The following is a 26,024-nucleotide window of genomic DNA, read 5'->3' as shown; positions in this document are numbered from 1 at the left end:
ATGACCACAGTACGTGCGTAATGCATTACGTATACGCCACTCTACATACCCAGCACATCACATACACAAAAACTACATATAAACACATAGCATAAACAGTAGTAAATATAAGCCATTTGCAGCTGATATCCAAAGCGAAACATAGTTTATGGCTTTATGCTATTACCCAAAGGTATAATCCTGTGAAATCTGTTCGTTTTACTATAATTATGGTCACACACTGGAGCGACTGCTCTGTAATGAACGTTTGGTCATCGTACTTGCATTTTATGGACATGTTTGATGACTATTATGGAAATTGTATTTGATTCTCTTTCTAACAAATGCTTGTTGCAAAGGCATTGTAGGCCTACCACCCTTCTTCATGCGTGTGAAATAGACACATCTTTGAAACCACACACTGGTAAAGTACGATGCGTAGGTGTCCCCTCCCCGATAGTTGATCACTGGGAATGTTACAGCATCTGAGGCTGCAGATTATTATTAGAGTTTTCTTTGAAGCTGAAGTACTTCAGAGTGCAAAAGCCTAAAACTACATTTGAACTTTGAAGCTCGATGATACTAAATCAATCACTATAACTAAATCAATAGTGATGTGAACCACATAATTTAATAAGTCTAATAAAACATTATTACGAATCTCTGTTTATGACGTAATGTTTGACGCTATCACATTATAGTGGTCTAATATTTTATTGTTATGACTGTTTGGCAGGCATCCGGAGTCGACATTATTGACAGCTTCCTTCAAGAGCTGGAGACCTATAACGCGGACAATTGCAAGCCTGGTACCGCGACTAAACTCGGGCCAGGGGTTGTCCAGCAGTATGGCAAAACCAGATTTAGGTCTGTGAAGTGATAGATTGACTGTATACTATTCTATAACAAGTAGACTAAACACTGTTCGCCTTTATCTACGCCCATCATAGAATAGAGCCAATCATCTCTTAAGGCTTTTAGAAATACATAGTAGCTTCTAATGATATTCTATGAGTAGATAGGATGTTGCTTGGAGCATTAGAGGGTGGTTTGCAGGTCTCTGAAGCTAGGAATATAAGAATTGATACATGGCCAGGTTGAATGTGCTAAACAATCGAAGCAAGTCTGTTGCTACATAAAATCATGATTTACTGGAAGGAAATAATATAAAAATCACAGTTTATCAAATACACCCGACGGGCCAACAATAAGCCCACTCTCTCATGCAACTTTAATACGCTGTTTCTGCCACATCACACTTATGAGCAGGAAAATTTTTATCTGAAATTTTTAGTCTTCGTCTTGATTTGAAAGAGCAAAAGCAAAAATTATTTCAGAGTTATTTATTATTCCACCATTCATGGTTTCTTTTAGAGAGCATCCTTTCCTTATCCACATGACTTTTCATTTCATTACCTCGAAATATTTTTCTGGTTTATGAGCCTGTCTTCGCAGCTTGAGAACTGGCTAGCTGACTCGACTCAGGCATCAGCATATCAATCGCCTGTTAGCATGGTTTATAGCTGGGTTAATCTTGGTCAAGTGGCATTCTTGAGCCACCAAGTCCCGTGTCAGTAATAGCAGCAATGCTATATTCCTAATACAGTATCTAGGTGAGCAGGCACCAGACATTTGTAGAATACAATCATATATAACTTGTGACAGCATAATCAGCAAGTGCCAACAGATGCGTACTAATACTGCTCGAGTGTCATTGAAGCTGTCTACAGATATAGCTTTGTTGAATTACCTACCCGACCGCCTTGGAAAAATAAATAAATGTAACATTTATATATAACATATATATATATATATATAAAGTTTTTGAACGGAAAATTTATTTTTGTTTAACATATAACAAATTAACATTGTAAAGTTCAAACTGAATCTCATGAGGAAAGTGTATTGTGCAGTTCAAATAAATTAAGAAAAAAAATGAAACGACTGTAAAGGTTTTCAAACTTTTGCGAACAACTGTAGCTTTTTAATTTCATATCAGGAAAAAAGTGTTTTGTGTAGTTGAAATATATTAAGAGAAGAAATAAAACGACTGTAAGAGTATTTAAATGTAAATGTGAAAAAACCTAGCAAGTATTGGCTAAATATAGTCTGTTTTGCTAATATTAGTAAACAAAATAATTTGGTATACAATTATATGAGTTTAATTCGTTTCAGAGTTGGCATCGTAAGGCGAAAATGTCATATAAAGTGCTATAGAAACCTATATTTATTATCTAATGTATTATGTATTATCTGAATAGTTATTATCTTAAAATCATCGAAATTTTATATGCGTACTGTACATATTAAAAATTAGTAACAAAATAATATGTTAACCTTAGTAATTATAGTTACCTACAGTAACTTTAAAGTATTTAGTGTACTTAGTGGTTATGGACTTAGCCTTATAGTTAAGCCTGCTTGTTTGTAGACTTTCGATTTAAATGTTGCGAGTTCAAATCCACTGCAAAGATGATTTCGTCACTAAAACTTTATCGCTATAACTGGACAGACGAATGACAGACAAACTTTGAGATTTATAGAAATAGATTAATGACTCAAATACTTCATTTTATAAGCATTTGTTGACCTGCATGTTACAATGTACCAGTTTAAATGCTATAACACGTTAATACTATAACACGTTAAAGAAAAGAGGCAGAGCTTGCGGTTGAGAGAGCCAATCTCTTGACAGAAATATGGAAGCTGGATAATCTTCAACTGCAAACAGATGAGCAGTTCTTCTATGCACAGGTCAGTCAGGTTGATCTACCGTGTGACCTCTGCTCACAGCGAAGTGAATGGTTAGATAGGCTGCCATAGCAAGACTACTTTTATAGTATGCTATGTTATTATATGAGATATTACTTCCAGCAATGCCGGATGTAGTTATGTCATTTACATATGACATTGCGAGACATACCAGGCTTGCTAACACCTATCATCGATTTTGTACTCTAAAATATTCCTTACCATGGTGACATCACTCAACACATACAGTATCATGCCACCATTTTAATAATAGAAGCTGCAAGGAAAGCGGGTGACAATTGCTAGTTACATTTGGTTGATTTCTGTTTCAACAAGGTTGTACTTAGGGAATCATTATGATTAGCAGTACAATCAATAAGGTGTAGAGATGTGCTAGTTTTTTTGAGCTATAGTTGTATGAGACAAAAAAAGTCCATCAAAATTAAAATAATAAAGTTGAGGAATATGATGTGAAGAGTATTAAGCGTGAGAACTCGCACCAGTATTATTGTAAAGGTTTTGTGCCACCCTTACTTTCCTCCACTAGTACAAGACTCGGTGCATGAGTTTATACATATATTTTCTACTTCGCTCATAAGAGTACAAGAATAGTCAAGCACATGCAACGAACAGGCCCAGAACAGCTCTGCTCTCTAGCGCAAATGTTCAGGCTTATATAGCGGGTAGACTTGCCCCCCCCCCTCTCGTTCTACTTGGCTGGGCTTGACCAGGCTCGGCTTTGGCTTGGCTCTACTCAGCTTGGCTTGGCTTGGCTCTACTCGGCTCAGCTTGGCTCTGACCGGCTTAACTCTCACCTCGCTATTCTGCCTGACTGAGAACAGCCTGGCTTGGCTTAGCTCAGCCCTAGGCTCAGCTCTCAGTGGATCACATTCCACAACATTATTATTATTATTTATAGGTTATAAATAGTGATATTATTTATAGGTTATAAATAGTGTTATTATTTATAGGTAATCAATAGTGTTATTATTTATAGGTAATCAATAGTGTTATTATTTATAAGTTATAGTGTAGCTCTCTACTGTACATGTAGCTCTCCACTGTACATGTAGCTCTCTACTGTACATGTAGCTCTTCACTGTTCATGTAGCTCTCCACTGTACATGTAGCTTTCTACTGTACATATAGCTTTTTCTGTACATGTATCTCTCTACTGTACATGTAGCTATCCACTGTACATGTAGCTCTCTACTGTACATATAGTTTTTTACTGTACATATAGCATTTTAAGGTAGCTTGCTACCATACACCTAACTTAGGTGTGCAAGCAAGAATAGTCGAGATAGATATAAAGGCACTTGATTGTGTCGCTACATGTTCGATTAGGCGGTCACTTGTAATATTAGTATAAATGGCAGAACTGTCGTAGATGAATTAGTTTGATCGACTCATTCATGTCTGTATAAGGCCTTTAGTTTTATTATAGACATCAAGGCAGCTTGTCAGCTCACACAACCCTTTTCATATCTTTGGTATTTTGTCCTTATGCATTGTCCACATGCATATTTATTGTATGAGACCAGATACTATATTCGTAAACCTCCTACTTTTTGACTTTCTCATCTGTCAAGTTTGTTGATGCCAAGTTTGATGACGCTACCCTGTCGCGTCAACATGCTGATTATCTGACAGGTCCTCAACTTAGTACAGAGCGACGCTGACATATTTGCTGCAGGAAACTGCTACAACAAGGGAGAATTCAAGGACTATGAGCTCTTTTGTCCTTATGCATACAGAATGAATGGATCTATCCTAGTCAAGGTTTGGAAAATCTTACCACCTCCTTCAACGTTGCCAAAGCAATAAGTAAAAATGTTACAAGAACGGCAAAAGATCTTATACTTGCAACCAGAATAAAATATCTGAAGTTTTGTGTTTGGTCCAAACTCAAATATATGGTGGATTATTATACTGCAAACACTCCTGTTACAACTACTGCCTAGTTCATAGTTACTAGCTGTTAGTTACTAGCTGTTAGTTACTGACTGTTAGTTACTATCTGCTAGTTACTAGCTGTTAGTTACTAGCTGTTAGTTACTAGCTGTTAGTTACTAGCTGTTAGTTACGAGCTGTTAGTTACTGGCTGTTAGTTACTAGCTGTTAGATACTAGCTGTTAGTTACTAGCTGTTAGTTACTGACTGTTAGTTACTAGTTGTTAGTTACTAGCTGTTAGTTACTAGCTGTTAGTTACTATAGAACACAGAACTGCTAATCACAATTTTTATGTTTATGAATTATGATTATATTATTAGTAATAATAATTGTTTTGTATATATTTAATATATATGTATATTTAAAACAATTATTATTACTAATAATATAATAATAATTTATAACTATAAAAGTATTATGTTTACATATAAATATATATATATGCCAAAGTGAATAATTATCTAAAAGATAATTAGTTAAGTAAAACTAATAAACGAGTCCTCAACACGAAGTATGGAACTAAGTCCATAATTGGTTTAAATGATGATGTAATGTATATTTAGCTTAAGCTACAGCCAGTTTTGAAGTTGTAGACTGTCCTCTCATCCTCTCTTCAGGCTTTTACAGTTCAGCGAGTTTTTTTACAATGTATATACATACATGTATATATAGTGTATACAAGTACATATATATTTATACTAGGTGAATGTCCGGTGTTGGTCGGATAATAAAAAGTCTTTGCACAAAAAATTTATTTTTATTCAACATATACAATATTTACCATCATAACTTCATATGAACTTCATATTATGAAAAAAGTGTTTTGTGCAGTTAAAATAAATTAAGAGAAAAACTAAAACAACTGCAAAGGAACAAAAATGTGAAATAATTAGTAAGTAATGGCTAAATAAAGTCTGTTTTGTTACAATGATTACAATTAAAAGGGAATTGACACTGATACACTTGAAACGAATTAAGAAAAGACAAAAAAATCACTTGTTGATTTAATATGTTGAATTAATAATAACAAAGAGTACATAACAGTGTGTTTATAAAATAAGATTACTGTTGCAGCAGAAGCTATCCATCAACACTTTGCATACAACGATACTGATACCTCTCGATAGTTGATACTGGCACGAACATAAAAATGAGATATCAAAATTAAATACATCAGTGAAGCGCACGAGGTACTTTGTCTGATCAAAATGAGAGAGAGAGAGAATGCAGAGGCAATACCTACTCAAAAATGTCCAAGTGAACATTTTTTAGTTTTACAATTTCTAGCGATTGCCGTTTGCAATAACCAGAAGTGAAGATTGAAATTGTCTTCGGCACAATTGGAAATTGAAATGGCACAATTGAAAATTGCAAATAAAGAAAAATGAATAATGGCTTTTAAAAGAAAAATCAAATAGAGAATGCATGCAAAAGGTAATATTATTTAATGACAAAACATTCATATTTAGCTTTAATCGTGATAAGGATACCGTAAATGAGCTAAATCAGATGAGAATGGTTTAACCTAGTAGTTTGGTGTGCCTGTTTGCATTCTTGCAATTACAATCATCGCGAGCTCAATTCCAGTACGTCGGAGATTTGTCATTGCAAGATTTTAATCGATATAGCTGGACACATCGACGACAGAAACAAGATATGAACTTTGAGATTTATATATATAGATTAATATATTATTTGTTGTTAAAATTTATAGCTTTGCGCGTTTGAGCAAGATTTTTAATCAGTCAGAGCAAACTGTAAAGCGTTGTATAAAGTTAAGGGAAGCATGGCATACAATCATAGACCTATTAACTATACTAACAGTTATAGTATAGTATAGTTAATAGGTCTATGCATACAATAGATACTCTGATGACAGTTTTAGTTTTTTCAAGTAGAGTCTGACGTCTCTATAAATGCTTTGCAGGATTTATCTGTTGAATACCCATACCTAGGATATGAATGGTTTCGCATTGTGAGAGAGACAGGTCAGGAACTCATCTCTCACAGGAATCTGACAAAAGGTAAGTTTATAAGGACTCCAAGCTACATCTAGATGGCGCTGCTCACGGCATTTGCTTATAGGCATTACTTGTAGTCCTTTCCTCTAGTCATAGCATCGCGCTCCTACAATGTTAGCCATTAGAAGGGCATCTCTATGTTCCTTTAGGCAGCATGATCTTGCTCCTGTATATCTGTTTCTATTGTATCTTTATATAAATAGAACCAGATAAATAAAAGCAATCTTTATATCTTTGATAGTGGAGACAAAGCAGTGAATTAGATGCTAACGTAGAAATACTTAACAAAATCTGTCACTTGTTGCTAAAAACATCTGCTTGGAAATGGATAGCAGTATTTGCATCCAGTACGGAAGTCGGTTTATTTTTTTGAATATTTGGAAATTTCGGTTAGTCAAAGAAAGTTGACAATATTCTTTGAGCATACCTTTTTCCTGGACATTTTTATCTCTGAACATGAACTTGTCATGCATGTTAATACATAAGTTTTTACTTGTATATATTAACTAGGCAAATGAGGGCATCATCAAGCTGATCTATTTAAAGGAATGTCTCCAATCTATAACGCAATCACTCAAGACTCGAGGCATAATTGTGTCTCTGGTTACCGTATGTTGGAAAAGAAATAGGAGACATTTACATTCTGTAATTATAAAGTCAATCATAGGAACATAATTAAAAGTTGATGCCTCGGCAACTTCATTTCCTCAAAGTGTAGGACAGAGTCCATAGTTAATAATCTCATGTACATCTACATATTAATTCTTGTCCGCAGTCAAATGGTTATATAATCTCTTGACCTGCTGTCAGCTCACCTAATTATTTTACACGAATGTTCTGGGCAGCTAATTATAATTGATTTTCAGCAAGTTCCGCCTTCGCTATGACATGATACAATAAATCAACTTTAACTTTTCAAGGCTTTCTTCTTCATCTTTCTCCCCTTCTTCTGTTCATCCTGGTTCTACTTTTATAATTTGTTTTTATTTCTATGATTAAGTCCTCTTCTCTCCTCAGCCAAGAGTCTTCTTCTCTCCTCAACCAGGAGTCCTCTTCTTTCCTCAACCAAGATTTCTTTTCTTTCTTCAACTAGAAGTCCTCTTCTCTCATCAGCCAAGAGTCCTCTTCTCTCCTCATCCAGGAGTCCTTTTTTCCTCAACCAGGACTCCTCTTCTTTCCTCAACCAGTAGTCCTTTTCTCTCCTCTACGAAGAGTCCTCTTCTCTCCTCAACCAATAGTTCTTCTTTCCTCAACCAGTAGTCCTCTTCTCTCTTCAACCAGCAGTCCTTTTCTCTCCTCAACCAGAAGTCCTCTTCTCTCCTCATCCAGGAGTCCTCTTTTTTTCTCAACCAGTAGTCCTCTTCTCTCCTCTACAAGGAGTCCTCTTCTCTCCTCAACCAATAGTTCTTCTTTCCTCAACCAGTAGTCCTCTTCTCTCTTCAACCAGCAGTCCTTTTCTCTCCTCAACCAGAAGTCCTCTTCTCTCCTCATCCAGGAGTCCTCTTTTTTTCTCAACCAGTAGTCCTCTTCTCTCCTCTACAAGGAGTCCTCTTCTCTCCTCAACCAAGAGTCCTTTTCTTTCTTCAACCAGAAGTCCTTTTCACTCTTCAACCAGGAGTCCTCTTCTCTCCTCAACCAGGACTCCTCTTTTTTCCTCGACCAGTAGTCCTCTTCTCTCCTCATCCAGGAGTCCTCTTCTTTCTTCAACCAGGATTCATCTTCTTTCCTCAACCAGTAGTCCTCTTTTCTCCTCAACCAGTAGTTTTTTTCTCTCCTCAACCAGGAGCCCTATTCTCTCTTCCTCAACTAGATGTCCTGTTCTCTCCTCCTCTCTGCATTTGCTGCATTGATTAATTTCTGTCCGTTATTTTAACTTGCTCAACAACTTCTCAGACTGCCAGTTTTTTTTATCAGTATTTAACAAATGGAGGCTTCAAATGGACAATGGCACTTCATACCACAGCCAGTTGAATATGGATGCAAGTTTGCTAATGACATACGACGATGGCCATTGGAGCACCCCGTATTTTGACTGCGGTGGTGGGAATATATGGATGATGACCTATACAGTACCATTTTTTCAAAGTATTAATGGATCTTACAGGTTTAAGTGAGTCGCCATTTCTTTTTTACAATTCATAGGCTTGGTTAGTCAAAGAATTAGTGTGATTCTCTCATATTAAGCCGGTTCTCAAAACTGTTGAGAATTTTGCATATTTCTGGTAGTTAATAAACTATAGTCAAAATTCAGCTCATCCTTCTTTGAGGTCCCAGTAACCATACGCTAGCGTGTGACTAGTAAACATTTCATTGTTTGAGTTATTTGCTCAAAACTCGGGCAACTTAACAACAAACGATTTGACCAGTTAAGTTTAAACAACATTCGATTTTATGCCTTTGATTTATTGCTGTATGATGAACTAGGTGAATGAGGCATTTCCTCTGACAGTATTTAGCTAACAATTAGCGTAATGCGTTGTTGAGTGGATGAGAAAGATTCTCTTTCCAGTGCGCTTTCTATGCTCTTTTTCCTCATGATGTAAGTCAAGCGCTCTACCCACCAAAGATGAATCGAAAGTCGATGACTATACCAATGCCATTCCCCAGCTATCACTGCGAATATGAAAAGAAACACGATATGCAAATTGAGAAACTCCCAGGAGATTCTGCTTGTTCTCTCGAAGTTGTTCACTTTTATTAGTACTTTCTTTCGTGGCCTTTCACAGGAAACGGTTGCATTGTTTATGGAACACTCATAAAATGAGGCTGGTGACTTCATGTCTTGAGGTCAATAGTTCACACGCTAAGGAAAATTTCCAAACCTATTCTTTTATTGTGCAGAGCTTTTGTTTGCTTTTTACTAGCATCAAAAAAGTTTCATTACTATATACTTTAATATCCAAATATAGTATCAATTTTTTAATATTCAGATCTGTATTCACTCTAAAATTTGGGGTTTAGATTTTTTTTTTTTTGTAAAGCTTTGACTCGTACTGGAAGCACTGTAACCTACTGTGATATGATTGTTAATACCAATCAAATGGGACACATCGTCAAACGGCGTGCAGTGTTATTGTTTCTTAAATATTTTAGAGGCTCGAGTGGAATAGACATTGCTCTTCAGAAGGTTGACATAGACCAGTGCAGCCTCCCTGCTGACTCTACAGACACCAATGTGTTTGCTAACACCTCCAAGTGTCTCCTAGAGACTACAGAAGTGAGTATCTATGACAGTCTGTCGGGGCTAACCTGAATTTTAAACGTTCTATAAAAAAAGTCTAAAGACAAATGTTTATACTAATATAACATAGGCTTAGTACTACTGTCAAAAAATTTTTTTTTGTTTCAAGTTGAATAGTATACCTTTAGTATATCTTATCATATTTACCAATAGCTTTTGGTTTGGCAATATAGCTCTTAGTCTGCAAAAAATGAAACCTTTTTATAACAATTATAGAAATAATAACAATATAGACTTCATTATGATTATTACAAACAATTAAAGAGCTTAAGACCAACGAAATGATTAGTTCAGCGTGTCTTAGTTTACCTGCGGTACACATCACATGCATCATAATCCTTGCTAAGTTCAACTGAGATTATAGCTAGAAGTTTGTCATTACTTTTACCTACAGTACATACTACATGCATCATATTCCTTGCTAATTTCAACTGAGATTATAACTAGAAGTTTGTCATTACTTTTACCTACAGTACATACTACATGCATCATATTCCTTGCTAAGTTCAACTGAGATTATAACTAGAAGTTTGTCATTACTTTTACCTACAGTACATACTACATGCATCATAATCCTTGCTAAGTTCAACTGAGATTATAACTAGAAGTTTGTCATTACTTTTACCTACAGTACATACTACATGCATCATATTCCTTGCTAAGTTCAACTGAGATTATAGCTAGAAGTTTGTCATTACTTTTACCTACAGTACATACTACATACATCATATTCCTTGCTAATTTCAACTGAGGTTATAGCTAGAAGTTTGTCATTACTTTTACCTACAGTACATACTACATGCATCATATTCCTTGCTAAGTTCAACTGAGATTATAACTAGAAGTTTGTCATTACTTTTACCTACAGTACATACTACATGCATCATATTCCTTGCTAAGTTCAACTGAGATTATAACTAGAAGTTTGTCATTACTTTTACCTACAGTACATACTACATGCATCATATTCCTTGCTAAGTTCAACTGAGATTATAACTAGAAGTTTGTCATTACTTTTACCTACAGTACATACTACATGCATCATATTCCTTGCTAAGTTCAACTGAGATTATAACTAGAAGTTTGTCATTACTTTTACCTACAGTACATACTACATGCATCATATTCCTTGCTAAGTTCAACTGAGATTATAGCTAGAAGTTTGTCATTACTTTTACCTACAGTACATACTACATACATCATATTCCTTGCTAATTTCAACTGAGGTTATAGCTAAAGTTTTTCATAGCTTATTTGGAGTACCAGCTTCATCAACTTGACAATAAATTGTGAGGAATAGGTTCTGTATGCTATTCCCAGATGATCTACGAGTCATTAGCAGCTGGTGTCCATGGTTCGCTCAATGCAATGCGCATGATTATGTTCAGAACCATAATTTCTTTGTTGCTATAGCTGGCTTATTGTTCATAGCAACAGTTTCATTCTTTACTGTATTGTTGAGTGTCATAAGTTGACAAGTGTAGCGGGAGAGTTGTTATCTATAAGTATCCCTACAGGAATCGTATGACAGAGAATAATTATTTTTAGTTAATCGTATTTGTTCAGGCACAATAGTCGTCTATCGATAGTCTGCAGTACTCAAGAATCCCACGAAGAGTCACACATCTGAGTACCTTAATGTCTTAGTACTACTAGCCGATATTATCCACCAAGTTCAAGCCAATTTGCTGGAACATAGTAAATGAATGACAGAAAAAATGAAAAAGAAAAACAAATTAGAATAAAAACTCTTTATTGTTGAAGAGTGCTGCTGCTGTCAGCTAATCATGTCAGGGTTATTATCTGGGTGTCTGACACTCTCTTAGATTACTATTCCATATGTTGAAGCTGTAAAATTATTGAGTATTGCATGCAATACTCTCTCATATTTTTCTGAAACTCTACCAAGAGTGTTTCTGATTTGTGTAACAACAGATCAGCTGTTTACAACTCTAGTGCTCTGCTGAAGTGCCCGACCAAAACCAAAATGAAGTTTCTTAGTAACTTGTGTATATTTTAGTGTAGAACAGTGCGAGGCATGGGTTTCAGACGAGGCTCTTATATCTGCATATGTAAGCCTGGCTTCTATTTCCCTAATTTGCAACTGGCAATAGAAGATCGATACTTCAATGGCTCTTACATGGAACAGCAGTTCGACCTCTATACCCAGGTGAGTCTCATCTCTATACTCAGGTGAGTATCATCTCTATACCCAGATGAGTCTCATCTCTATACTCAGGTGAGTTTCATCTCTATACCCAGGTGAGTCTCATCTCTATACCCAGGTGAGTCTCATCTCTATACCCAGGTGAGTCTCATCTCTATACTCAGGTGAGTCTCATCTCTATACCCAAGTATATCTCACCTTTTCCTGTAGGTGAGTCATCTTTATAATGAAGTAAGTCTCATCCGTACACTCAAGTAAGTTTCACCTCTGCACTAAGGTAAGTCTAATCTCTACACTCAAGTAAGTTTCACCTCTGCACTAAGGTAAGTCTAATCTCTGCACTAAGGTAAGTCTCATCTCTGCACTAAGGTAAGTCTCATCTCTGCACTAAGGTAAGGCACATCTCTGCACTAAGGTAAGTCTCACCTCTACACTCTGGTTAAGTCTCACCTCTACACTCTGGTTAAGTCTCACCTCTACACTCTGGTTAAGTCTCACCTCTACACTCTGGTTAAGTCTCACCTCTACACTCTGGTTAAGTCTCACCTCTACACTCTGGTTAAGTCTCATATCTACACTCAGTGTAGAGATGAGATGTACCTTAGTACCTCTCTCACCTCCAGCCTTACATCAAAACAACCAAGACAATCAAAGTCAAAACCTTCGATCGAAAAAAACAAACGAAGTAACAGAAACGCTCAAGTTTCCTACTGATTGGTTTCAGTTTAGTTTAAGCAGGAGCAAGTGAAACTTAGTTTTATATTAACAATGTAATATTCCTTTTTGCTTTCTTTGAGTAAATCGTGATTTATAACACAGGATAGGATAAGAAATAGCTTGAAATAGCGGTGTCAGCAAATGGTGTTATCTGTTTTGATTAGAAGTGATACTAATATAGGTTTTTTTATACCTGATACCCTCTGCTCATCACAGTATGAGAGTCAGCATTAGGATGTCTACGTAATAATGGCAGCAGCCAGTGGTAACAATGATGTCATAAAATGTCATAAAATGTAAAGTACATTCATAACATGACTAACTCGCAAACTCGCGTATATCATTGTAGGGAAAGAAAAACTCGTATGAAGATTTGCATTGTCTGCCATGCAAGGAAGGCTGCGATGTGTGTGAGGATGATAGGTCATGTATTCTTGAACTTAACTGGCCAGTTCGTAACCTCTTACTCGCTGCCATGTGCACTGCCATGAGTGTCATTCCTCTCATTGCCTTTCTGGTCTGGAAGCACCAGGAAGATGTAGTTCTGAAAGCTGCCAGCCCAAAGTTACTTGGATTCATACTTGGAGGCGCCTTCTGCCTTTACTGCCCTGTGAGTAACTGTTAGTGCTTTTAGATTCCCTTGCAACAATATATTGAAAACAATATCGGGTATAGACAATATACGACAATATATATAGACAATAATATAGTATCGGGTAGACAATATCGGTATGGGGCAAGCTTTCGTTTAGTCCTAGACACACCCTTAAACTTGGAGTTATCCTCTATATGCGGATTTTAGTGATGTCACTGACTTAGTAATAACTCTATTGATGACCAGTGAGCATATCCATTAAAACCTTTTTAGCCTACTCCAAATGTGTTTGTTCTGAGGTAATCGTTTAGTTATATTAGCCTACACACATCAGACCATTTATAAGGATCTCAGGACGGCAGTTTTTACACCCATACACTGTCAACAGAACCCACCTTATCTTATCAGTGTCTTATTTACTCCAGTCAAGACAATGACGACTGTAATTTGCCTACAATGGCAAGAGGTATGCAATTGAAATTTAAAAGCCTCGCGTGCACCCCAATCGCATATCCCCTATGAATGAGTAAGGAACCAGAAAGCACTCCTGACGAATGAGTGTTTTCTGAACTCAAGTATTCTCCCCGCTATCTTAGCAGATCAGCTCATGTTTTTAAGAGCCGTTTTTCCTAATTATATGTTTTGTTTTAATATGTTTTGTTTTGTTTATGAGATTGTCGTGGGTTTATCCAACCCTGGCAACTATCGACCAAATGTATTTGACCAGAAAATTGCAAAGACTGAAGTGATGGTTTTACAGGCTAATGTTAATCAAAAGACATAGCTGCAGGTGTACTAGTGGTTGAATAGGTTGCTGCTGTATGCCAATTTCTTTTTCAGTTCTTTTGTACAAAATCACTGTTTTACAATAATAGGGCAATTAGCAATTGGTCACCAAATATTTAAACCAATCTATTATCAGTACACTGGCTTGGACTAATGCTGACACATGTTCTGAACTCCAATGGAATATGATATTACAAGCTTTTTCCAATGTTGACTAAAATAAAAGAGAACATCATTTTTAATTTCTTTGTTTTCATCTTGTTATATCAGATTTAATCATAATACCCATTTATTTAATAATTTTGGATTTTAGCCTTTGATCAGTGGGTCACAAATTTTCCTAGTTCATTGTTAATTGAAATATCAGCCATAGAAGTTAGACATTTAGGCTATTTCGTATTATTTATTAGTCACAAAGCAGACTTCCCCGATTAAAGGTTTATCGTTTCAGCTAACTTTTAAAAACGCTAAAGTATGGCCATTTCTAATAGAATTATCAAATACAAGGCTCGTGGTGCAGCATGGCTTCAAACAGCAATCATCGTGTTAGACATAAGGGGCTTTTTATGATCTGCTTCTGGATCATTGCGTTTGGTTTATAATCACAATTATAGAAGCGTTTTAGTAATTTTTGCGAGGATAGAGATAGACGTCTGATTGACAGCAGATGCGCGTATGAAGTATATGACTCGACACCTTCATTTACATTTACTGTTTATATGTTATGATAACTAACAACTTGCCGTGTCAGGTGATTGTTGAAAATGTTATTTGCAGATTTTTCTTTAGTCCTTCGAGTGATTACTGGATCAGCCACTCAATGTTAAAAAAGTCAAATTCAGGAAAGCGTCAAATTTATGGGTCTGCCTTGGCTTCAACAATGGCTCAACACATGCTCTAGCACCGAGAGATATTTTTCATGCGCACTACAGAGAGTAAAGTCTTGAGAACTAGAAGCACCTGTAGTTTCCACGCTATAAAATATACGCGCCAAGTGCTCCCGCTCAGGACATGATTGTGTCGCCAACGACATTCTATAAGATTTGTCTTGTGAAAATTGGTTCATAGAGATAAGCTATCCTTTATTAGATAGAATATGGCTTCTTTCACTGCTTCTGTCTGTTGTTCTGTCTCTGTAGATGATCGTTATGTACTTTCGAGCATCTGTGTTGACATGCTGCCTGAAGGTATGGCTGAGAGAGTTGGGGTTCACCATCTCTTATGGGGCGCTTCTACTCAAGACCTGGCGCATCAGCGCAGTCTTCAAGGTCACCACAGCGAGTCAAATTAAGATTCGTGATACTGATCTTATCAAAAGGCTCGCTATACTAGTTGCTATTACAGCCCTGTTTCTTATCATCCGAATGGTCTGGGGACGGCCCTCCGTAGAAGAGGGTGAGTTCGCCGTTTTCTGTCTTTAACAAGAGAACTAACTTTGGTTTGTAAAAGGTTTTTAAGCTACTGTAAAACGTCTATTTGAACTCTATGGTGCTGTATTTTTTCCCCTTCCCCTATAGAGGCGTTTTATTAGAGGTGACGTTCAAATAGAGGTTTGACAGTATGTTGGACACACAAGTTTCTGCATACACTTTTTTAGGGAAAACCAAAGATGATCTGAAGGTGTATCAATGCTCTTTTAATGAATGGGATTATGGCCAGGCAGCTGGTAAGTACAGTCTCTTTACTAATTTTTTCAGTGTACCTTTTCCTTTATAAATACATATACCCTGGCAGTCCAGTGGGCTGGGAGAGATCGTCAGGTGTAGTAAGTATCTACACAAGTATTCAGAAGCTATTCTAAAATACTGTAAAGTGCATGATTAACGCAGGCGTTAGGGTGTCATTCTACCAAGCTGAATTTTGTCAAATCTTGTGCGATGCAATAATTTTTACAACCTTGAACTACAGTATGGCTTTGGAAGACAGGTGGACACGACTCTTATTTTAGTAAAGATTATAACATAGTTTCCTGTCACCATTAAGAATCGTCTACATTGTTCAAAGTGTTATCACAGTTACCTATAGGCGTCTACCATTCTGGTGGAGACAACTCCTGCTGTCACAGCTCAATTTGTGAAGACGAGGAGTTATTGAAATTTTCCTAGAATACTCGGTTTTAACCTCACTAGCCCAAAGGCACTTCTGAATAGGCCTATATGTTTAGTTGCTATTGTGATTAAGAATAACCATCAGTTTGTTTAGATGAGTATTGTATATTTTGAAAGCTGTTTGTCTTATTTGACTTTAAAATAAGAAATTATTTAAATATGATAAAATTAGTGCTGACTGTCAACATTGACACAGATGTTTGGCAAGAGTATGTTTGTCAAGAGCATGCTTGCCAAATGATTGTAGCTAGAAATTTGCCATTGTTGTTACCTTCAGGACACACTATATACATGTACATCATGTTCCTTGCTAATTTCACCTGAGATTATAGCTGAGATTAGGAAATGACATAAGTAACTTTATTAGTGTGTGAGAGACATACATAGTTCTATCAGTTTGTGAAAGGTAAAAAGGAAGGCTAATAGGAACTAATAATAATTAGCAGTTAATTCTGTTAGCTGAGCAGTTTATATCATCAGCAACCCTCTCTCTTTCAGATCAGATTGTTGCCATATCCACTACCCATTTGAATTAAGTAGGTGGATCACTGGAATAGCTAATAGTAACCAGCCTCTATTTTGACGCGATCTGAGTAATGCCTCGTCTCTTGCTAAATAATATAAGTCATAATCTTGTCTACACAGTTAATAGACAAGACACCTGATGTTGTGTCTTTCTCTGGCTCACACACCTATCAATGCTGTATACCTAGCTTAGGGATATACATAGTTAGCAACTGCAACCATACAAATGGAGTGTTCAGCAGAGGTCAGGGAAGAGTTACAAATAAAAACTCTCTGATACAACCATATAAAACCTTGAGTCACACTCCAGTCTCGATTACCTCACAAATATAACAGCTGTTGTTTTGTCTACATCTGTACCATACTTTTTAGTTTTTACATTAGGGCAGTTTTTTGACGGAGTCTGGAAGTTAATTAAAAATTTATAGACATATCAACCTATTCAATTAATAGATAATGTTACATATAATGTATGTTATCAAAGCTGAAAAAAAAACAATTAGTTTTATAATGGGTCAAATCAGTTTATGCGTCGCTCAAACACACTTAGTCAAAAACCTCTGCTAAATCAGCAAAATAATTCGAAAGTCACACATGTAAAGATATCTAAAAAAGTTTTCGCTTTTCTTCAAACTACTCAAAAATGAGTGAAAACTTTTTAGGACTTTGTATATGAAATCACGATAAAGCTTAAAATTGGCTGCTGATGAGTCTGCAGTGTACAGGTTAAGTACAATGTCGGTTTCTAAATGTTGACTCATTGATGATGGCTTTGATTATACATGTATTTAAAAAGCCAAAAAAATTAAAATACTTATGCCTGCCCTTATGTCTCAACTCGAGTCCATGAATTTAATGTACGCCTAAAGTATGCTATCAGCATGAAGACAAAATGTTAAATTCTAAAGATATGAAATAGTCTAAACACAAATAGATAAGTTAAAATAGTATGGAAAATACGTGTATCAAGATGTAGCAATGATGGAGATAGGAAGGAATGACTGTTGTAGCTTATACCGTGGAACCGAGCTATTTGCTGGTGTACTTTGTGACTTACAAAGCATAACATTTCTCATTGTGGTTTTTGCAATAGCAAGCTACAATTTCAAGCGAGATTGTGCTGAACTTAGACAGAGTAGCGAAGCAATAGAGATAAGTTTTTTGTATTATCTAGTACTATTATTGGAATATGTCAAACCAAATTTGATTTAAACAAAACAGGAAATTATATTTTATGCATCAATTGAAGAGCTAGATAAGATTGTGAAGACAACTCTCAATAACTCGGATGAGGCGATGAACGAAAGATAAAATGCATTTTATTATGACTGATCTAGCCAAAAAACAGTATCGGGAGTCAATGATCAGAGTTTTGACTCGCTATGGGACTAGCAACTTGAATAAAAATTGTATTGACACTTCATACTTGATGTTGATGGACTCCCAATCTGTAAATTGTCTCTAGGAAGGTCAGCGTGATTAGTTGAAATGCTGCTAATAACTGTCAGAAATAGTCATACTCTTTACTTGTGCCTGTGAAATGTATACAGACTCTTTTATTAATTCCTAGCTGAGCTCTTCCTGCTCGTCTGGGGAATCAAGCTAAGTATTGAAGTACGCAAAGCTCCTTCACAGTTCAACGAGAGTCAGTTCATCTCCTGGGCAATATACAATGAGACACTGCTAGCTATCTTCCTTAATCTCACTCTGTAAGTGTTAATATATAATGAGACACCGCTAGCAATCTTCCTTAATCTCACTCTGTAAGTGTTAATATATAATGAGACACTGCTAGCTATCTTCCTTAATCTCACTCTGTAAGTGTTAATATATAATGAGACACTGCTAGCTATCTACCTTAATCTCACTCTGTAAGTGTTAATATATAATGAGACACCGCTAACAATCTTCCTTAATCTCACTCTGTGAGTGTTAATATATAATGAGACACCGCTAGCTATCTTCCTTAATCTCACTCTGTAAGTGTTAATATACAATGAGACACTGCTAGCTATCTTCCTTAATCTCACTCTGTAAGTGTTAATATATAATGAGACACCGCTAGCTATCTTCCTTAATCTCACTCTGTAAGTGTTAATATATAATGAGACACCGCTAGCTATCTTCCTTAATCTCACTCTATAAGTGTTAATATATAATGAGACACCGCTAGCTATCTTCCTTAATCTCACTCTGTGAGTGTTAATATATAATGAGACACCGCTAGCTATCTTCCTTAATCTCACTCTGTAAGTGTTAATATATAATGAGACACTGCTAGCTATCTTCCTTAATCTCACTCTGTGAGTGTTAATATATAATGAGACACCGCTAGCTATCTTCCTTAATCTCACTCTGTAAGTGTTAATATATAATGAGACACCGCTAGCTATCTTCCTTAATCTCACTCTGTAAGTGTTAATATATAATGAGACACCGCTAGCTATCTTCCTTAATCTCACTCTGTAAGTGTTAATATATAATGAGACACCGCTAGCAATCTTCCTTAATCTCACTCTGTAAGTGTTAATATATAATGAGACACCGCTAGCAATCTTCCTTAATCTCACTCTGTAAGTGTTAATATATAATGAGACACCGCTAGCTATCTTCCTTAATCTCACTCTGTAAGTGTTAATATATAATGAGACACCGCTAGCTATCTTCCTTAATCTCACTCTGTAAGTGTTAATATATAATGAGACACCGCTAGCTATCTTCCTTAATCTCACTCTGTAAGTGTTAATATATAATGAGACACCGCTAGCTATCTTCCTTAATCTCACTCTGTAAGTGTTAATATATAATGAGACACCGCTAGCTATCTTCCTTAATCTCACTCTGTAAGTGTTAATATATAATGAGACACCGCTAGCTATCTTCCTTAATCTCACTCTGTAAGTGTTAATATATAATGAGACACTGCTAGCTATCTTCCTTATTCTCACTCTGTAAGTGTTAATATATAATGAGACACTGCTAGCTATCTTCCTTATTCTCACTCTGTAAGTGTTAATATATAATGAGACACCGCTAGCAATCTTCCTTAATCTCACTCTGTAAGTGTTAATATATAATGAGACACTGCTAGCTATCTTCCTTATTCTCACTCTGTAAGTGTTAATATATAATGAGACACCGCTAGCTATCTTCCTTAATCTCACTCTGTAAGTGTTAATATATAATGAGACACCGCTAGCAATCTTCCTTAATCTCACTCTGTAAGTGTTAATATATAATGAGACACCGCTAGCAATCTTCCTTAATCTCACTCTGTAAGTGTTAATATATAATGAGACACCGCTAGCTATCTTCCTTAATCTCACTCTGTAAGTGTTAATATATAATGAGACACCGCTAGCTATCTTCCTTAATCTCACTCTGTAAGTGTTAATATATAATGAGACACCGCTAGCTATCTTCCTTAATCTCACTCTGTAAGTGTTAATATATAATGAGACACCGCTAGCTATCTTCCTTAATCTCACTCTGTAAGTGTTAATATATAATGAGACACCGCTAGCTATCTTCCTTAATCTCACTCTGTAAGTGTTAATATATAATGAGACACCGCTAGCAATCTTCCTTATTCTCACTCTGTAAGTGTTAATATATAATGAGACACCGCTAGCAATCTTCCTTAATCTCACTCTGTAAGTGTTAATATATAATGAGACACCGCTAGCTATCTTCCTTAATCTCACTCTGTAAGTGTTAATATATAATGAGACACCGCTAGCTATCTTCCTTAATCTCACTCTGTAAGTGTTAATATATAATGAGACACCGCTAGCTATCTTCCTTAATCTCACTCTGTAAGTGTTAATATATAATGAGACACCGCTAGCTATCTTCCTTAATCTCACTCTGTAAGTGTTAATATATAATGAGACACCGCTAGCTATCTTCCTTAATCTCACTCTGTAAGTGTTAATATATAATGAGACACCGCTAGCTATCTTCCTTAATCTCACTCTGTAAGTGTTAATATATAATGAGACACTGCTAGCTATCTTCCTTATTCTCACTCTGTAAGTGTTAATATATAATGAGACACCGCTAGCTATCTTCCTTAATCTCACTCTGTAAGTGTTAATATATAATGAGACACCGCTAGCTATTTTCCTTATTCTCACTCTGTAAGTGTTAATATATAATGAGACACTGCTAGCTATCTTCCTTAATCTCACTCTGTAAGTGTTAATATATAATGAGACACCGCTAGCTATCTTCCTTATTCTCACTCTGTAAGTGTTAATATATAATGAGACACTGCTAGCTATCTTCCTTAATCTCACTCTGTAAGTGTTAATATATAATGAGACACTGCTAGCTATCTTCCTTAATCTCACTCTGTAAGTGTTAATATACAATGAGACACTGCTAGCTATCTTCCTTAATCTCACTCTGTAAGTGTTAATATATAATGAGACACCGCTAGCTATCTTCCTTATTCTCACTCTGTAAGTGTTAATATATAATGAGACACCGCTAGCTATCTTCCTTAATCTCACTCTGTAAGTGTTAATATATAATGAGACACTGCTAGCTATCTTCCTTATTCTCACTCTGTAAGTGTTAATATATAATGAGACACCGCTAGCAATCTTCCTTAATCTCACTCTGTAAGTGTTAATATATAATGAGACACCGCTAGCTATCTTCCTTATTCTCACTCTGTAAATGTTAATATATAATGAGACACCGCTAGCTATCTTCCTTATTCTCACTCTGTGAGTGTTAATATATAATGAGACACCGCTAGCTATCTTCCTTAATCTCACTCTGTAAGTGTTAATATATAATGAGACACCGCTAGCTATCTTCCTTATTCTCACTCTGTGAGTGTTAATATATAATGAGACACCGCTAGCTATCTTCCTTAATCTCACTCTGTAAGTGTTAATATATAATGAGACATATATTTACCTGTTCGCTATCTACCTTAACCTCATTTGTCATGCAGAACATTAGTGCTATGTTGTGGATATTTCACAAATTTTTTTTAAATTTCAGTTTACAGAAACTATTAGAAAAAAATTCAATTTTGTTAGATTTTGAAATTTGTAAAGTTTACTTTAAACATCTCACTTTGTTTTAATTTCTCATTTTAACATGACTGCTTTATGATTTCTGTTTTATGGCTGTCACCCATACAGCTCTGTTCTCTCCCCTTCGTGTTACACTTCGCTACACCACAGCCTGGTGCATCTTACCATCACCAGAGTTGTAAATACTGTAGCAGCTCTGGTGATTGTTCACAATTCATTTTGCTCATACATTTTGACTATCTTGGGCCTGTATTCTCAGACTAACATAATATACTCTGCTGTATGACATTCGAGTCTGATTAATGAATTTGGTTTTTTTTTCTGCAGGTTTCTCTTACAATACATTGATTTCTCAAGTCCCGATGTCTTGTATCTCATAAACTTTATTTACATATCCCTTACAACCACCGTCATGCTTGTCTTTCTTTTTTCAACCAAGGTAAGTATTCACCTAACTTAACCGAGGTAAGTATTCACTTAACCAAGATCTAAGGTAGCCTATACATCAGTATATACGTGTAGATTGGCTGGTCATACATGTGTCAATCGAATTTTTCTCCCTTTATTCGTTACGTTGAACATACGAGTCTGCAACAAAGATTGTATGCTTTTTATATTAAAACTATTTGATCAAGGCCAGGTCTATACTGTCGAGTGAAGCGTACTACAAATTATTGATGAATAAATATGTAGCTTGTGCCATTTCATTTTCTAAAGTGATCAAAAGTTTTAGGAATTAGGTGAGAAGAAGTAAGAATTGAATTACGGAGTTTTTCATTATATTTAAAGCATAATAATTTCAGCTATAGAATGTGTCTCATTTGCTTGTAAGCGATTTTACCATCATAGAATGTAAACTTCAGCAGATCTACACACAGGTATAGACCTCTTATTTTATATTTTTATTCCTGCAATTTCAATGTGAATGTTTTTTTTTCTCTATCATCAGCTAGCGGTGTATACAAACCCAAATATTTTAGCGTGTTTTAAAAAATAGGTGCCAGAAACTGAGCTGTATAATGATCGGGTTAAAAAACAATCATATGGCTATACCTCAAAATTAATTATGTTAAACTCTGTTTTCATTTTGCCATATTTTCCATTTTCTGTAAAAGGAATTGTTTGCAGAATTCTATTGTTTCAACTGAGAGTTGTCTACACTCTCTACAATCTATGAAATCATAAAATTCTTGCTAAGGAGATCATATAGGGACTATTTTGTTAGCAAGAATGATTACTTATTGAATATAGCTTATGAACTTTGACAATTTCTGCTTTAGCTAGTTAAGCAAAATTTATTACAACTAGCTTTCATACCTTTGATCTGCGTAGGCCTACCTAATGTCCAAGAAAGAAGGCAACTGCTAGCTTTAACGTCTTTTATCGACATAGGCCTACCTGATGTATAAGACAAAAAAGCACCCAGCGGGCAGTCGTGGAAGTGTATCCCGTAGATCTGGCGTCAGCCAGTTTAAGCTCGCACCAAAGTCTGGAGGAGAATTCACAGCTTTGGATGGAGACTTGGATAATAGCAACACAGTGGTTGATGTAAGTGTATCTCATGGAATATAGACATGTCTGTAATCTAGGATAAAAACAACTGCCTATTTGAGAGCATTCTAGTATCAGCTTCACAACACATTATAAAAAAGAGCATACTTTTTGCTAAGATGGGTAAGTTCGAGAGATTATTTTTAAAAATACTTTGTGTTAGGTAGCTTCCTGACCTGTCACTCAAATCGGGATAAATACATTGAGTAGTTAAATGTGTCATGACTGACGTGTGCCAAGTAAACAGCAAATACCAACAAAATACGTTGAACTACTGACAGCGGATACTCCTGACAGCGGATGATTTATGATGATTCATTGCTGTGCTGCTTGCAGAAAGAGTTGAAGAGAGTTTACGAAGAGCTGAGTCAGCTGAAACAACAACTGCTAAAAGAAAACAACCCACATTTAATGCAGAATGGAGGTAGTAAAACACACGCTCAACACAACTGTCCATCACCTACTTCTGGCAGCAATAACCCGGAGTGTGACAGTCCATTGGTCGATACACTAACTGAAAAGACTTTATTGATGCCTAATAACATTATCCCTGAAAATAAAGGTTTTTGTGCATTCCCGGATAAGCAGAAACAGGTTAGGATAACTGTTGCTCCGACAAACCACCAGGTAAAAATAGAAGATCTAAATAATGTGACCGCTGTTTAGCGATTGAATATAGTGGCCATGCGCAACCTAGAACATTCCTCATGCTGTTACCGGTCTACGGTTCAATAGACAATAGCAAACGCTGACCAAAAAATAGCTAAACTATACGATACAATATTGTATGCATGAATTTGTGATCGTAATATAGAATATATGCACTGTTTGGTATAAACATATGTCCTTCAATGAAATTTTGTACAACAATATGTAATATCTTTTTACTTTTAATAAGTTACCAAAAGAATGGATTATACATGATTATGATGTATATCTGTTATTATAAGACTAGCAGTGTTTTTATAATGATTAGTGTGTTAAAAATTATTAATAAATAACATACTCGAAACATGGAAGCATATTAAAAATTGACAAAATCATTCATGTTCTCCAGCACTTTCTGTTCCTGAGTTTTCGCAATGGTTATCCGTAACAGCTGCCGGCATTAAGCCGTGCCCGACACTAGCCATGGTTTCCTTGGCAATGTGAAAGTCACATTCGGGCTCGTCATCATAGACTGCATCAACTGTGTCAGCAGAAAAGTGGTAATCATCTGCGGTCTGCATTATTTCAGTTTGATCAGCGAGTGGATTGGCTACTGGTGAGCGAGTCTCTTTTTCACATTTCTCCCAGTCATCCTTGCAGAACAAGCCAGAGTTCATGTTGGCATACATGGTATGACGAGCAGCTGCAATCGCTTTAATGTCTAGAAGAGGTGCACTGCGATCTCTAGTGATAATCTTTTTCAGTGACTTTCTGTTGAATCTGTTGATCGAAGATGTCAGTTCGTTTAGTTTTTGAATGTCATCCTCCTCAAGGGCTGCAAACATCTTTTTCTTCATGACAACTGATGGAGGTTCGGACGTGCGACCCTCTGTATGAAACATATAATGGCTGCTGAAGACCCAAGAATCCTTATGCTACTGGTAAGTATTGACAGTACAACCGACTGCATACACAGTTTACTAACACAACAGCGTTGTGCATATTGGTAAGACAATGATGGTGAGCAAGAGTAATTTTACAGATGCAAACTATGAAATAAAATTATCTTAGCATTATTAGCTGCTGTTACTAGCTACTGTTACCAGCTACCGTTACCGACTACTGTTACCGACTACTGTTACTAGCTACTGTTACCAGCTACTGTTCCCAGCTACTGTTACCAGCTACTGTTACTAGCTACTGGTACTAGCTACTGTTACCAGCTCATGTTACCAACTACCGTTACCAACTACCGTTACCAGCTACCGTTACCAGCTACCGTTACCACCTACTGTTACTAGCTACTGGTACCGGCTACTGTTACCACCTACTGTTACTAGCTACTGTTACCAGCTACTGTTACCAACTACTGTTACAAGCTACCGTTACAAGCTACCGTTACTTGCTACCGTTACCAGCTACCGTTACCAGCTACCGTTACCAGCTACTGTTACTAGCTACTATTACCAGCTACTGTTACTAGCTACAGTAGCTAGTAACAGTAGGTGGTAACGGTAGCTAGTAACGGTAGCTGGTAACGGTAGCTGGTAACGGTAGCTGGTAACGGTAGCTGGTAACAGTAGCTGGTAACAGTAACTGTTACCAGCTACCGTTACCAGCTACCGTTACCAGCTACCGTTACCAGCTACCGTTACCACCTACTGTTACTAGCTACTGTTACCAGATACTGTTACCGGCTACTGTTACCGGCTACTGTTACTAGCTACTTTTACTAGATACTGTTACCAGCTACTGTTACCGGCTACTGTTACCGGCTACTGTTACCAGCTACTGTTACCAGCTGCTGTTACCGGCTACTGTTACCGGCTACTGTTACCAGCTACCATTACTAAACAAAAAACTGATAAATTCTGTTAGTTGAAAGAGTGTAGAGAACAAAATTGTAAACCCGAGGAAACAGGTCACAACA

The 26,024-nt window shown here is 36.3% G+C and overlaps 2 protein-coding genes across 4 annotated transcripts in view; one reads left to right on the top strand and one right to left on the bottom strand.

The window, feature by feature from the left end:
* LOC137390727 (metabotropic glycine receptor-like) lies at positions 1-24,112 on the top strand. Its single transcript, XM_068077049.1, has 15 exons — positions 1-9; positions 716-846; positions 2,631-2,733; positions 4,384-4,512; positions 6,612-6,708; positions 8,620-8,815; positions 9,799-9,922; positions 11,967-12,116; positions 13,180-13,440; positions 15,351-15,606; positions 15,809-15,877; positions 18,415-18,553; positions 22,223-22,334; positions 23,288-23,443; positions 23,783-24,112. Exons 1-15 carry the CDS (start codon positions 1-3, stop codon positions 24,110-24,112), a joined length of 2,262 nt encoding a protein of 753 aa, XP_067933150.1.
* The window catches only part of LOC137391676 (ankyrin repeat domain-containing protein 27-like), a 26,251-nt gene continuing 24,188 nt past the window's right edge, over positions 23,962-26,024 (bottom strand). For all 3 annotated transcript variants that reach the window (XM_068078200.1, XM_068078199.1, XM_068078201.1), the window contains one exon: positions 23,962-24,983. In XM_068078200.1, the coding sequence (XP_067934301.1) occupies positions 24,487-24,983 (497 nt within the window). In that variant the 3' untranslated portion in view covers positions 23,962-24,486. The remainder of the gene's footprint in view (positions 24,984-26,024) is intronic.

The sequence above is a fragment of the Watersipora subatra genome, chromosome 3 (genome assembly GCF_963576615.1).
Source record: "Watersipora subatra chromosome 3, tzWatSuba1.1, whole genome shotgun sequence".
Taxonomy (NCBI): Eukaryota; Metazoa; Bryozoa; class Gymnolaemata; order Cheilostomatida; family Watersiporidae; genus Watersipora; species Watersipora subatra.
This window is presented reverse-complemented; position numbering and strand designations above follow the sequence as displayed.

Coding starts and splice junctions, on each gene's coding strand:
- LOC137390727 (XM_068077049.1), top strand. Junction 6,709..8,619: donor TCACAGGAATCTGACAAAAG/GTAAGTTTATAA, acceptor TTTTTTTATCAG/TATTTAACAAATGGAGGCTT. Junction 15,607..15,808: donor ACGGCCCTCCGTAGAAGAGG/GTGAGTTCGCCG, acceptor ACACTTTTTTAG/GGAAAACCAAAGATGATCTG.